The 15,451-nt window shown below is 40.9% G+C and overlaps 2 protein-coding genes across 3 annotated transcripts in view; one reads left to right on the plus strand and one right to left on the minus strand.

The window, feature by feature from the left end:
- Positions 1 to 10,025, minus strand: part of VPS13D (vacuolar protein sorting 13 homolog D) — a 135,553-nt gene extending 125,528 nt beyond the window's left edge. For both annotated transcript variants that reach the window (XM_072426241.1, XM_072426242.1), the window contains exons 1-3: positions 9,948 to 10,025; positions 1,659 to 1,819; positions 1,113 to 1,190 (exon numbers count right to left, since the gene is read on the minus strand). In XM_072426241.1, the coding sequence (XP_072282342.1) occupies positions 1,113 to 1,190; positions 1,659 to 1,755 (175 nt within the window). In that variant the 5' untranslated portion in view covers positions 1,756 to 1,819; positions 9,948 to 10,025. The remainder of the gene's footprint in view (positions 1 to 1,112; positions 1,191 to 1,658; positions 1,820 to 9,947) is intronic.
- Positions 10,026 to 10,256: 231 nt separating this feature from the next.
- MRPS16 (mitochondrial ribosomal protein S16) lies at positions 10,257 to 14,638 on the plus strand. The gene is made up of 4 exons (XM_072426264.1): positions 10,257 to 10,376; positions 11,850 to 11,882; positions 13,408 to 13,668; positions 14,366 to 14,638. Exons 2-4 carry the CDS (start codon positions 11,870 to 11,872, stop codon positions 14,494 to 14,496), a joined length of 405 nt encoding a protein of 134 aa, XP_072282365.1. The 5' UTR covers positions 10,257 to 10,376; positions 11,850 to 11,869; the 3' UTR covers positions 14,497 to 14,638.
- Positions 14,639 to 15,451: the final 813 nt, after the last annotated feature.

Here is a 15,451-nt window from a genome sequence, read left to right on the forward strand (position 1 = left end):
TTTCAAGGGTTCCACCATGTCTTAACCTTCCTGGCGGTATTCTTGAGTGTGGCTCTGGGTTTTCAGTACCAAAAGCAGTAACCCCGAGCCACACTCTGGGTGGAATTGTAAGGAAGTTTTTAAGTCTACCTGGTCCCCGCGTGCCCACGGCATCCTCCAGCGATGCCTGGCATCTGCCTCCCCTGAGGGGTGGGACCAGATGGGAAATTTAAAATAATAAGTATTTTTAAATGTATCGTTTTGACATTTAAAAATACTTCTATATTAAGACTACCAGGGAGGTTAAACCATCTAATAATCATGACCAGATTTTAGCAGAAAAGTAGTTAAATATCGATCAGAACATTGTCACCAATAGTATTGCACTGCAAGAGATAGCTTTGCTGTTTTGCCCACCTCCTGCTTTGAAGGGTGCCTGTTTTTCAGGGTTTAAAGCTGAGGAATTATCATATATTTTTTTAAAAGGTAAACCAATTGGAATTTGCTATTTGTGAAAGAAAAGTGGAATTTGTACATTTGAATGATTTATACTCATTTCCTTTGTCATATAGAAAACCTTCTATACTCCTGAAGAAGCAGATTTGTTTCCGTGAAACACATTGCGATGAGAGTTCTAAAGGAGTCAGGGGATAAGCTTGTGAGTTACCTTGGGTTCCTATGGGCAACCACATTATATACGAGGTAATATGATGTAAATTTTTGTATTTGATCATGTACAAATGTTTTATGAAATTTTATCTATATGTTGTTAAATAAAAATATGAAACAAAAAAAAAACATTTTGTAATGTTTTATGCCATTTTAAAATCCCTAACAATGCAGGATGCAGTTCAAAGCCATGCTGTTGTCGATTGACATGTCAGATAATATTTATATCAAAGATTCTTAGAGACTACTGTAGTATTGAATAGATTTTTGTTGAATTCAATGTTTTCAAGTGAGTCTAATTAAAAAAAAATATCTATCAATGTATGTCTAGCTTTGGAAATGCATTGAAGATAAAACAAGGTACAGATATGTGCCCCTGAGAGCCTAATGTCATCTATTCGGACAGTTTTATTACTTGTCCTTAGTCACCTTTTTTTCTCAATCCTGTTGCACTTATAACATACCTGCTTTCACTTCAAATGGTAACTCCAGTTCTTTCAGGGCATCTTTTTTTAGTGGTAGATTTTCCAGTTCAACAGCACCTAAAAAACAGTGAGTGAAGCATTACATAAGAATTCTAAAAATGTTCCTGCATTGTTATCCGCACCTTCTTACATAACAATGCCGGCTTCTGTGACTCACCACCAGTCAAACTTCTACATAAACTTTGTATCAATACAATAAGATGTGAACAAAAGGAAAACACAAAAAGCTTCTAGCTAGCCAGAACACATTAAACGTGCAATTCAATGTTAGATATGTTGGGCCTAAAATAATAAAGCTTTCCAAAATTGGGTGATCCAGCAAACCTGGAATAGATCTCTTAAAACTCATTTGCTAATATTTGGCAATTGTTTTTCATTTTGGACCACATCTATTCCACACTTGCTGGATCACTCAGGTTCCCCTATGATAGCCTATCCTCTCCAGAAAGAAGGAAGCCAAAATAAAGCAAATACAAAGATTTAGAATCCATCCATGCAGAGTAAGCATTTTATGTGTTACTTTACCTTTGAGAAGTGCTACAGACAGCTGATCAGTGTTGAGGTTGTTGACATATTTGCCCAGGTAGGTGTTGAGGACCCAGGCCACCAAACCCTCCAACATGGCGACTGAAAGGCGAGTTACGTCTCTCTAACCATCCCATCAATCATTCATGTGTAGTGTATGCCTAAAATCACAAAAAAGGTTTTGTTAAAAAACATTATTCTAAATCTTTTTTCCCCCCGTTGGAGCAAAATGTACCAGGGTATTTTTTTTGCCTTCCTCTGTATCAACTATGTCCATAGGGTTTTATATCTGACATATGTTTATTTTCCTAGGCAATGAACTTTTTTTTCAACCTGACTTACTATGTAACTACAGTTAGTCCCCGTGTTACATACCAGATAGGGACTATAGGTTTGTTCTTAAGTTGAATTTGTATGCAAGTCCAAATTCTGGAGCAAACTGCTTTGATATGCAAAAAAAAAAAAACAACTGCAGAGTTTGTCTTGGTCATTAAAGACTTACAAAATATTGCAGAAGAGCTCAGTCCTTAAGATCACCCACAACCTCAGCTGTGTTTAGTAAAAGATTTCTTCTGCAAGTCATGCAAACCGCCCCCCTCTAAGCCTCCGTCCCGCACAAGAGGAAGCCCCGTTTGTATCTAGGAGTCATCCGTGTGTTGGAACAGAGATCAAAAGCTTGAGCAAGTTGGGGAAGTGAGGGCCCTTCCAGACACATGGTGTAAAAGTGTGCCGTTCTCCTCTCGCAGGTGCACAGCAAACTGCGGCTTTGTAGCCGGGAAAGGCAAACCACGAGCAACCAAATTTGCATGCAGATGTGGCTGTGGTGCAAATCATCAAGCAACAACCATGAGGCCAAAAGGGAACTGTGCCACAATCTGCTTGTGAAAAAAATGATTCTCAATCTCTCCCACTCACTAGAATGTAAAAGGTTGGTTGGGAATATAGGAGAAAGCTGCAGCTCACCGCAGGTCTGAAATGGATGTAAAAGTTTTGTCCATAGTCACCAATCACATTGATTAAATCTACAATGGCTGGGATTTGATTCGTTTTTACTTCGCTTTATCTTTATTATATCCTGTCTTACATGGTATGATCAATATTGATCAGGACTGACCATTATTATTATTACACAGTATTACTATAGCGCCAATATATTAAGCAGCACTGTACAAAGTCTATAGCTATGTCACTAGCTGTCCCTCATAGGAGCTCACAATCTAATGTCCCTACTATAGTCAAAAGTCATTATTACAGTCTAAGGTCAATTTTGGTGGGAAGACAATTCACATAACTGCATGTTTTTGGAATGTGGGAGGAAACCCACACAAACGGGGGAAACCTGCAAACTCCATGTGGCAATAGATTGCTAAAGTGGGAATCCAGCACTAAAGATTTGCTCAAACATGTGCTCAAAGGCCCTGATTTATTTACTTTACTTTCCAAGGCTAGAGAAATTACACTTTCATCAGTGAACCTGTTTGATATAGCAAACCTGGAATGGATTTCTTAAAAGTAATTTGCTATTAGTTAGCAAATGATTTCAATCCTGGACCAGATCCATCTCAGGTTAGCTGGATCACCTAGGTTCACTGAAAGTGAAGCCTTGGAGGAGCTTTCATAAATCAGGCCCAACGTTTCAATAGGTGCTGTGTTAGGATTAACATCAAGAAGTGTAAAGCGGGCCTCAGCTGTACTCTAAATAATGATGGGATTGCCAAAATTTAACTTCCTCCTGAAAAATAGTAGAGCGTGCCCAGGCCCCCCTGTGCCTAAATTGCCTTATAGCAGTATATCTGCAGTGTAGGATCAAAGGCACTGCTGCCTCTAAATTGCTACTCTTAAGAGACCTTGGAGTGAGATTGATGCTTGTAATTCTCACATCTCCTTGCTGGAGTCTTTGACATGAGGAATCAAAGCCCTGCCTCTACCCAAATGGCCTCCTTCACACACAACACAGTCCTAGACCAGGCATTGTAGTCCTGTGTTCTCCCCAGCCCCTTTTATCTGGCAGCACCCCCCAGGAACTTTTCAGCAACCACCCGGCTGTTTTTAGGTGGTTACTGAAAAGTTGGGTCACATTATGGGTGCTGCCATCCGCCTACAATTTCTTCCCACCCAGCTTAAAAACATTTCTGGGTTGAGCACTGATGTGACATTTCTGGCAGCTCACTGCTATGAACCCTAGAAAATTATTGTTATGCATACCTGTCATCAAGGTGTGTTAAATGGCACTGTATCACACCATCACATGTAACTTACATCAAACACAATATTGTTTATGGGATCTTACCAAAACAACAAAAGAAAATGTTTTGCTTTAGAGAGAATTTTACTTTTCAGTGTGTTTAAATAAAACCTATCACTTAGGCTATGTACACATGTGCATGAAAGATGTGACAGATGAACGAACAAGCAATGTACACACAGCGCTATTCTGTTCTATGAAGGGGACAATGAGCGAGCGGCACTCGCTGTGCTTTGCTCACTTGACTGGTATATCGGTGGTTCCCCATCGGTGGGTTATAGATCCATCAGGACAGATCCACAAACGACACTGGGAGACCTCTGCAGAGACAAGCCAACCATTCGAGTGACAATCATCTGACGTGTGTACATTGTCTTAGGTTTGGGTTGCGGAGCCTTTACCACTTCCGCACGCCAAGAAAACGCTGCCTCGCAGGAGATGCTACATGGAAGCGAAGTTTTTTGAACTTTTCAACAAGGAGAAACATTTTAAAATAACTTCCAGGTCTTAAGGAACCTCTGGTATAATCACTATATTCACAACTTACTATGTACATTAGTGTGGTGATCAGTGAGATGAATGCCTCTTACATTGCTGGGCAATGGGAAGAATGTCACCCTTACAGATAGTCAAAAAGATCATTGGGGTCATTTAAACTGACCTGAGAGGCACAAATTGCTCATTGTTATTGGAACCCCTAGGAACCTCTGGAGGAATTCTGGTTGAGAATCTCCTGGTGGTGTCTCCCTGCGGTAGTGCCATAGGGAATGAATAGGGGTGGCAGTGCCGCCAACTGATGTGCAGATACCAGGTCTTTAAGAACCAATGTAGCAATGTGAGCGTTGCAGTGACTGGCAAAGTGCCACTCAAAGGAGTTCAAAAGGATTGCTCGATCCCTTAGAGTACTCCATGAAAAGTACATGATCACTCATCATTTTAAGTTTTTGTTTTTTTTAAGTTTTTTTTGAAGGATGTTTCAATAAATAACAATAAAAACAAGACAACAAATCAGGGTTATAACAATTAGATTGACATAAAATATACAAATGTGTAGAAAAATATACATGGGATAAATAAGAAAAAACAAACAAAAAAGGAAAACTAAACAGAAACAAAAGGAAACAAAAAAAGACAGGCATATGAAAATATACTTTTATAATATAGAAAGAGGAAAAAATAGTTATAGCATCTCGTTGACAATATCAGAAAGTTTCCGTTCACATATCATCTATGACCACAGGGGAGTCATTTTGTCACATGCGCAAAGCACACCAGGTGGTAAATTCATAGGTAGACATAATCTGACTGGGTCTCTATATAGCAGGAGTTTCAAACTCTGGCCTGAGGGCCAAATTTGGCCACCCAAAGGATTTTTTTTGGCCCCCAAATATGAAATGCAGCTGGCCCGCTGCTGCATTGAAATAGCGCCACTACTACATTTCCTGGCATCACTGGCGTCCATAGATTAGCGGCCTCTCTGCCTATGCGTGGCCATTGCCTGTTTTATAGACGCAGATAATTGTGGAAGCGGTGCCATTTCAGTGAAGAGGGAGTTCCAGCCACTCATAACATTAGGCCCTGCATTGGACTGTTTTATTGACGCAGGAAATTGTAGTAGCGGTGCTATTTCTCTATTATAGGCTTGTTGCAGATTGAATGCGAAGCAAAACCTCTTTGTTTCCATATGAAAAGCTTTTATATCTAATAAAAAGGAAAAACTTCCTCAATTTTTTCAATAAACTTCAAGTTTGGCCCACGACTTTGTCTAAGTTTTAAATTTTGGCCCTCTGTGTATTTTAGTTTGACACCCCTGCTATATAGGATTCTCAGTTTATGTTTTATTTAGACATTAAACAATCGAGTAACCTCTGTCCTAGTCTTGGTTACAGAAAGAATAAACATACAGCATATGGGGCTAAAGTCTAAAGCACTGTAGGTAACGCCATAGATCACCTCATTTAGGGTAACAACATTCACAATGAATAATTTATTCACACAACATCTGACAGCATGACAACGTGCACTACCAGCTAATGCTGCTGTCTGGATGTCACTGTGATAAAGTAATGGCTGTGATGTCCATGGAGCGTTCTCCATATAACACTGCAGAAAATGCTCTGTGATTGGAGGAGAGGTTGGTCTCAGGACTTTGATAAGTCATACCACCTGGTTTTCCTCGTCCTTTTATTCCTTTCTATTTAGCTAAACTCTGGCCTTCCCTCCAGTCTTACACAATTGTTCAGAATTCTCTCCTGTGCTGACGCTGCAAACTGTGAGCTTCCCACAATCAAAGCTGAGGCAACTCAGAGAAAGCCGCTTCATTACCGGAAGACATGAAACATTATTTTAGCTTCTCCTCCACAGACCGATTGTCTCTGACTAACCCCTCTTATTCCTTGGAAGCTCACAATGACACCTAGGCAATACCTATAGCAGTCTGCATACAAAAATGTGTCTACTCAGATATTCTCATTCCTCCAGACTGACATCCATGCATCGAGGCATTTTGATATTTGCATAAATCTGCCCGAGACCTTGAGAGAAGTACAGAGAAACATGATGTTTTTAGGAAGCTATGTACAGCACTATGCTGACCCCTCCCACCAGCCTGTGCTGCATAGAGAAGTGCAGGGACCCAACAATGACACCAGTGGGTCCTAATTAAAGCAGAACTAAACACATTTCTTTAAAAAATTGCAATCAGATGAGTCCTTTATTGCAAAAGAGACAGGTGATGTCCATTCTACAATAAAAAAAAAACATTACGTACCTGATCACAATTTTTTAAATACCCTCACCTGCCCCTGTTTTATTGCGGACACCCTCCATCCTCATTCTCCTTCTTTTCCTGGTTTTGATATTCTGCCATCTTGATTGGTCAGGCCAGGTTGAAGTAACTCTCGTGCTGCAACATTCAGTCCCAGAGGTTGAGATTTTGTGTTTGGAGCTTTACTTGCTTCAGGGCTGCACTAACAATAACTTTTTCAAAAGAACAATTGTACCTTTGTACTATTGTTCCTAAAGCAGAAAACAAAAATAACCACCAGGAAGTAGTGCTATCTGACAAACTAGACATGTAATGTCCAATACCTAACTCCCTGGCTTCTGGTGGCTCTAAACCAGCGGTCGCCAACCGATGGTCCACAGAAAAATGTGGACATTATTTGCAATTTTTATGTTTTATTATTAACAAAACGAAAATAATATTCTAAGAAATTCTTATATTCTGAATGGCAATTCGCCTTTATATTGCACTAAATTCACAAACTGTTCTAGAGACAGAAAAACAATGGCGGCGCAGCGTGACGTCAGTGTAGTGTTAAGTTGTATGAGACAACCATTGCCGAGCCGTACGCTTCAGTATTGTTTCCACCATTACAACAGTCACCCCGCTCCGCCAATACCAATTCTCATCTGATTGTTTTATTTTATTTATTTCTCAGATGCTTTTAGGTAAGTATGACCTTAACTATGTATTTTCTTTACCTGTTATATTCAATGGCATCAAATACTTTGACTATCATTTCTTGTTTGGTCTTAGATTGGAATGAAATAAACCCATAATGAGTGAGAAAAGCAAACAAACATTTTGCATTTCATTAGTAATACCAAAGATAATACAACTAATGATAATAGTAACAATAGTAATACTTCACTTAACCGTGAGCTGATCAATAAATCAGAGCCGCCACAGTCCTTGTCAGCACCATTAGGAAGATCATTATTTTACAAATGTATTTATCTTTTTTAAAAAATTCATAATAATGAGATAATAAAATATGAAGTTAGTGGTCTGCGAGGCCTGAAAGGTTGGCAACGGCTGCTCTAAACTACACGGTGAATGTGTCATACATGTGGTTACATCATCCAATCAGTGAAGAGGATCGCCATCTACCAGAGTGGGTGGAGATAACGGCTCCCATCCTTGCAAGTTCTGGATCTGTCATTGCTGCAGGGCAACTGCACCAGGTAATTATGTGCAAAAATTGGCAAATATGCCATGCAGTGTTCCCCTTGGCCCCATTTACCCCGCGCACCACTCAAGTTGGGTCACAATACAAGGACTGCTACCACCTTACAATTTATTCCCACCCAGCTTAAAAAAATGCCTGGGTTAAACACCGCTGTGCATACAAGTCCACCACCCACCAACTTTATTTCCACACTAAATAAAAGTCTGGAAATTCTTGTTCTATAAAACTGCCATGCGGCCGAAGTAATGTTATCCCTCTATGAATGGACCCCTGAGCAGGGCTGAGGACGGCAGCTTAGAAAGCATTTGGATATCAGCTGATGGCCAATAGAAAAAAAGACATCATGGAAAATATTTTGTAAACATTGGGTTCGATGTTTGTAAGCAAAATGAAATAGAAAGAAAACATCAGTGTTGTCACTGGGAAACATCAGACCATGGTGACCCCAAAACGACAATTTCCTTCCTTTGACTAAAGCTACGTACACACGTCAGATGATTCTCGTCCGATAATCCGCTATCAGACAAGAATCTGGCGTGTGTACAGCGCTCGTCCTGGCAACAGACAACGAATGAAGAACAATCATGATGAACGTGAAGGGGGGAGAGCACAGCGGGGAGCCGCTCCATCATTCTCCTCTCTCCATAGAGCAGAACATGTACTGTATAACACTCCTGTTGTCTTGTCGTTGGAAAGAATTGGCAAAGATCATTTCCAAGGACAATTATTGAACGTGTGTACCCAGCCTAAGGCTCCAAAGCAAGCTGAGCACTCTGCCTCCCCGCTCCATTCTGAGCAACATTTTCTATTCATTACTATATTGCAATGTTTCCCAGCCAGAGTTCCTCCAGAAGTTGCTGGGGGTTCCTTGTGCAATGAGCAGTTTGTGCCTCTCAGGTCAGTGTAAGTGACACCAATGATAATTTTGGCTATCTGTAAGGGTGACTTCTTCCCACTGGCCAGCAATGTAAAAGGCATTCATCCCACTGACCATCACACTAACATACTGTGAGCTGTGGATAATTATAGCCGGGGTTCCCTGAAGACCTGAAAGTTATTTCAAGGGTTCCCCCCTGGTAAAAGGCTGCTACAGACAGTCTGCAATATGACTGATATCACCGCCTGACTTATGGAAGCACCATTGGGAACATATGAAGAGTTCCATACAGGGAGCTAAGGACGTTCCTCTCACTGCGGAGCCCCGGCCGTCTGTGCAGGACTGGGGAAAGAAAATGACCTCCTCGTGTGATCAGACACCGGCCAGTGAAAAAACCCCACAGCAACATAGACCCATCAAAGGAAATGTTTCCATTAGCTACAGATTCCAATGTAAGTAGAATTTACTTGATAATTAAGGAATAACAGGACATCATTCTAAAGCTAGGATCAGGATAAACAATTGTTGCCCAAATTCAACAGTTCTTATTTGAACCCTGGTGTGATGTGTATTTATTGTGTAGTAACGTAGAATAAAATTTAGGTTAGACTTCCTGTAATTAGGACCAGTCACTGCCGCGCGCTCTCTTTGTGCAGGGTGACAGGTCTTGACTCCGCCCCTCCTGTAGTTTTCTGCAGGCAGTCTGTAGTGGGTGGAGCTTACAGGGCCCCTCCCACACCTCTGCTCAGGCAATGTACAGCCCAGTGATGGTGTCACTGCTACCTTTTACATAGTGATATCTGGGTTTGGAAAGGTTTCAATATATTGTTTGTACGGCTATGATGAAATATATTTGAATGAAGCTTTAAAGGGTGTCTCCAGGCAAAACTAAAGCCAGAGGATAAACACAACAGCCAGGCAACTTGCATTTTGAAGAGGTCAGAGGTCAGTCTCTGAGGCCTGTGAGGGCATTAATGTCAGCAGAGCTCCCCCTACTGTCATGCCATAGAAGTCCCCTCCTGAACCCCTGCAGGTGTAAAGAACTCACTGACAGCTAGCCCCACCCTACCCCCAGCAGGGGGCGTGTCCCTGCACCTCCCACTCCCCCTGTAGCACCTGTCACGGACAGCTCACACCCCAAAGGCACCAGAACCGGCAGCTTAAGGGGGCTCCGTCCCGGAGGGCGCACTTACCCGTCCACAGCAGCTGCGTACTCACACCGCCATGTTTGTACTCCCGTAAAACACATTCCACAGCCGGCGACCCTTCCCCACTTCCGGATGCCCTACCGGAAGTGGGGCACAGTACCATAGAGCTGAGAACTTTGCTGACCCTGCCCCCTGCAGGTTGCGCCAATCATACTTGTTCCGCAAAATTTAATTTATTATTCTTCTTTTTTAAAAAGCTCATTTATACATCCTAAAACTGTTCATGTAGTATGATTAATAACACAGAACGTTACATAAAACCAGAAAACGCAAACTGAGAAGCGGCTGCTTAGTTAGGAGAACTGACTCGTTTCCGGTCACGTGATCCAGACGTCATCAGAGGTCATTGTTCCCGGAAGTGGCATGCAGTGTGATGGGATTGCAGTGAAGGGCAGAGCAGGCTGAGCACTTCAGGTAAAAAAAGAACTGATTTGTATGGTGAAGAGTACCTGTCATCCTGCAGTCACTGCCAGGAGGTTTGTAGAATAAATGTGGAGCAGAATGGTGCTGGACAGGTCAGGTGTCATATTATGTCAGAGCATTGTTTGTTATTGATTCTCCAGTAACCTTCTCATTACCTAAACCAGACCTGCAGCCCTCTGCACAGTTGTATTGACTCTTCCCATACACTGATTGCTTATTCTGGTTTACCTGTGAGCTTGTCATAATGTGCATTAGAAGCTGCAGCAAATCAGAGCCCGGCCCTTTTTTCTGGCTAGTGGACATCTAGTATGACGGATTTTCCTCCCAAATCTGACTGTCTGTGGCTTGACCCTTTCATTTGTTACATTTTTATTCTTTCACTTATAGAGGCTCATCATCTAACATGGACAGTCAGCACCCCCCCCCCCCAAAAAAAAGGGTACATCACCACCCCTAAATTCTTGAAGGCCTATGAATGGGAGCAAAAAGCCTCCTGGGATACCTACATCATGCATCCCAGGAGGCAGAAGGAACCTTTTTACGCAAAGGAAAAAGTTTGCCGATCTCACGCATACGCAGTGATATATTTTCATAATCACTCCCAAGAGCCATTCCAGGGCCAGCATCAGAGTTAGGGGGCTCTTGAGAACTGTGATGTTTTCAGTACAGGCTGAGTTATGAAAGCTCCCCAAGACTAGAGAAGATGGCCTATTATCGGTGATCCAGCAATCTGGAATTCTAATATTATTACACAGTATTTATATAGCGGCATCATATTACACAGCGCTGTACAAAGTCCATAGTCATGTCACTAGCTGTCCCTCAAAGTGGCTCACAATCTAATGTCCCTACCATAGTCATATGTCTTTATTATAGTCTAAAGTCAATTTTGGGGGGAAGCCAATTACCCTTACTGCATGTTTTTGGAATGTGGGAGGAAACCCACAGAGACACAGGGAGAACCTGCAAACTCCATGAAGTTGACTTCCTGGCTGAAAAACCTGGGACCCAGCGCTGCAAAGGCCAGAGTGCTAACCACTGAGCCACCATGCTGCCCATAAAGAATAGAACTAATATTATTATTAGTAGTAGTAGTAGTAGTAATAAACAGTACTTATATAGCACCAACATATTACACACATACATCAAAGCGTCATGGGATATGGACTGCTAAACTATACAGCAATCATCTAGCTTAGGTTTATTGTTACAAGACGTTCTACAGTAAACCTAAGCTAGGTGATTGCTGTATAGTTCAGCTGTCCATATCCCATGACGATACTAATGGGCATTAGACCAAACTAGTTTTTTGAACATGCTTCACTATTGAAGAACAATATATGCAATATTTTTAGCCTATAAACCCCTTCTTGGGAAGTAGCTGCTAGAGTGATATCGCAGATTTGTGTTTGACATGTGGTCTGCTCAGGGACAAATCACAGCATTTTCTCATTTCTCTTACAGGTTCTACTGGACATGTCACAATGGTTCATCTAAGTAAGTATTAAAGTCATGGCTGAGCAGATTAATATTATTACACAGTATTTATATAGCGCCATCATATTAGACAGCTCTGTACAAAGTTTATAGTTGTGTCACTAACTGTCCCTCAAAGGGGCTCACAATGTAATGTCTCTACCATAGTCATATGTCATTAATACAGTCTAAGGCCAATTTTTGGGGGAAGTCAATAAACCTAACTGCATGCTTTTGGAATGTGGAAAGGAAACCTAAAGGAAACCACACAGGCACAGGGAGAACCTTCAAACTCCTTTCAGCTAATGTCCTGGCTGAGATTCAAACCTGGGACCCAGCACAGCAAAGGTCAGAGTGCTTACCTCTGAGCCACATGAATCCCAGATTTGTGTGATGAAAAGCTTGGGGCTTTGACACCAGAAACCCAGAGTAATCAGGCAGGTAAGATGAATTATTGCAGAAGAGACATCGCCTGTCCCTGTATGTAATATTGACTGGCCTGATCATGGAAGCCTAAAAGTAGAACTTTAATTTCACTTTAAAGCTGACCTAAACCCAAAAAAGCGCTTTTTGATTTTGGAGGAAAAGAAGTTTAAGCTCCGGATAAGGAAGGGATTCTTCACTGTAAGGTCTGTGAAAAATGTGAAATCAACTCCCTCAGGAAGTAGTTTCCGCAAGTTCTATAGATTGCTTTTGGAAAAAACTGGATGTATTTCTAGAAGCACAGAATATAACTGGGGATTAAGGATTTAAGGTAAAAATAACAGTGACTGTTGATCCAGGGAACATCTGATTGCCTCATGGAACCAGGAAGGAAGTTTTGTCCCCTTTTGGAGTAAATTAAACCAGAGTTTTTTTTTGCCTTCCTCTGGATCAGCTATGTCCATAGGATTTTATATCTGGAATATGTTTTCCCTAATGGTTGAACTTGATGGATTTATGTCTTTTTTTCAACCTAACTATGTAACAGAAGGTAGAGCTAAATGACAAAAGAGATATGTATTGTTGTACACGGCCTGCTGATACAGAAATATAAATGCCTGTACATGTGCTGGAGTTACATCATCAGTGGCCAACCTATGAGAGAATCGCTGTCTTCCTGGAAGTCTGTTGGGAAGATTTCATCTTCTTCTGATGTATATAAGTAGCAAAAATGACCAAAAAATGAATAAATAGCAAAAATGGCATTTTAATGATTACAATTTATTTTGCTGAAATATTTCCAAAAACCTTCACATTTCTGCAAATCTCTGGACATTTTCTGCAGAATGCATTAGAGTCAATTTATCACTATTTCATGAAGGTGCCACCACTTATCCCTGCACACTTGACTGGTTGACATAGATAAAAATCATATAAGTGATAAAAGCAGATCTATATTATATGTTTTGGTATTGTCCAAAGATTAAATTGTTTTGCCAAAATGTTGACTGTTTTGCTATGAATAAGCATAACTGAATCGAGACATCTCTGTATTTGTTAAACTGACCACAAGCTACATTTTTAATACAAAAACATAACTATATAAATCTTTATTGTTTTTAAGCATCCCAACTTTTGCGCCGTTACTATGGAGGTTATGTTGTCATCCGCTTGTCTCTCGGAGGGTGCAGCAACAGGCCTTTCTACCGTATTGTAGCTGCCTACAACAAGCGGGCACGGGATGGAAAGCATTTGGACAAACTGGGGACATACGATCCAATGCCTAATGTATATAACGAGAAACTTGTAAGCCTCAACATTGAGAGAATCAAATATTGGATCGCCTCTGGAGCACAAGTTACCAAACCTGTTGCAAAGCTTTTTGGTGAGTTCCTATTAAACTAGTTTATGTTGGGAGAAAAAACAAAATCTAGGTAATCTGGAATTTATTTAAAGCATTGTCAGAAACAATTGCTATTTTTTTGTTTATAAGGTAGGGAACCTTTTTTTTGCTCTCACACCCCAATCAGGTGTACCCTGCTTTCTGCCCCATGTTATCTTTACCTACACCTATGGCATTATGTACATTGGGCTATGGAGGGCATTTAGTGGCCAGAGCTTGGTCTGTTGTAAAACTGCACAATTTTCTGGTGCTGTAGAAATACATTATAACAATTTTAACTCCTCTGCCAGTTTAATGATCTATCAGCATGCAGTGTGCTGCACAGGCTTCTATACTACTATGGTGGCCCTACCAGCAGACATATTCCGCTTTCCTTTGCTCCTTACCAGAATTGAATACAAATGCTTAATATTTCATTTGATTTACTCCCTCTTTTTCTGCTTGGCAAGGCTGGTGCTTGGCTGCTTCTATAACTAGTGCTGTCACCTGGGGTGGGTATAGGTATCTGCTCTGTGGAACACACAAACCTGTTTCTATGCCATGCAAAAGTAAGCAGCAAGTTGACTTTAGAGTATCTTCAGATACTAAAGGGCATTATGGACTTCTCTTAAAAAATATGAGTATTTCCCAAGTGGCATTCTGCTGTCATTGAATTCTATTTGCATTCTTCTTTTTCCAGGGCTTGCAGGATTTTTTCCTCTACATCCAATGACAATCACAGCAGCTGAAAGATTAAGAAAGGCAAAAGAACAGGCAGCTGAGCAGCCTGAAGAGCATACCGGGTTGGAAGAGGAGAATGTACAGGCTTGAGTATCCTCATCCACTCACCACCTGCAAAAAAAAAAAAAGACTTTTAGATGCTGAAGCTTTTTTTTTCACACATCTGATGGCAACCAACCATTTTTTCCTTTTTCTAAAATAAAAAAAAATATAAAAAAACTCATACTTGACATGTTGTAATACTTTAAATATTTTATATCTGAATTAATTACCACAATACTCGTATCCCCTTCTGTGATGTGGTAGCCAAAAATTTCTTGGCCAGCATAAACATTCGTCCGGTCTTCTGGGTTCAGGATCTTTGGCTAGGGCTAAATTTATGTGTAGGCAAAAGAGGCAACCTCCTTTGAGTAGGACAGGGGCGCAAATAGGTCAGGAACTGCAACCTATGCTCCTGGAGGGGTGCACTTTGGTCTTTGCACGTTGGATTCCAAAAGACATTGTTTTTTTGTTTTTTTTACAGTTCTTCAGCCATATTGATTTTTTCAGAAGATATAGCTCTTGGGTATTTATTCATATCAGCACCATGTCATGTCAACAATATGTCATTTGATAATCCCGAGCTCAGTGTACGCCAAACAGAAGGGAAATAAGATTTTGCAGAAGAAACGTAATATTCAGTATGAAGTCCTAAAACAGCCACCTATTTGAAACCCCCCAACCCTTGAGACCTCCTAAAACTAAAATGATCCATAACAGTATTCAACTAAGCCTTTTTTTTTTTAAGCTGGGTGGAAAGAAATTGTAGGCAGGTGGCATCCTCTCTATGGTGACCCAACTCTTTAGCAACTACCCGAAAACAGCCGAGTGGTTACTGAAAAGTGCCAGGTCGTGCGCCCGGGCTGGGGAGAACACTGCATAACAAAAATTAACTCCCTTTGCTAACTAGGGAAAATAAAGGTAACTTCATGCACTTACACTGCTTGCAATAAATAATTTGATGTCAACTTCTTGCAATCTCTGAATAGTAGAGCTATTTGAATTT

Source organism: Pyxicephalus adspersus, chromosome 11 (assembly GCF_032062135.1).
Source record: "Pyxicephalus adspersus chromosome 11, UCB_Pads_2.0, whole genome shotgun sequence".
Lineage (NCBI taxonomy): Eukaryota > Metazoa > Chordata > Amphibia > Anura > Pyxicephalidae > Pyxicephalus > Pyxicephalus adspersus.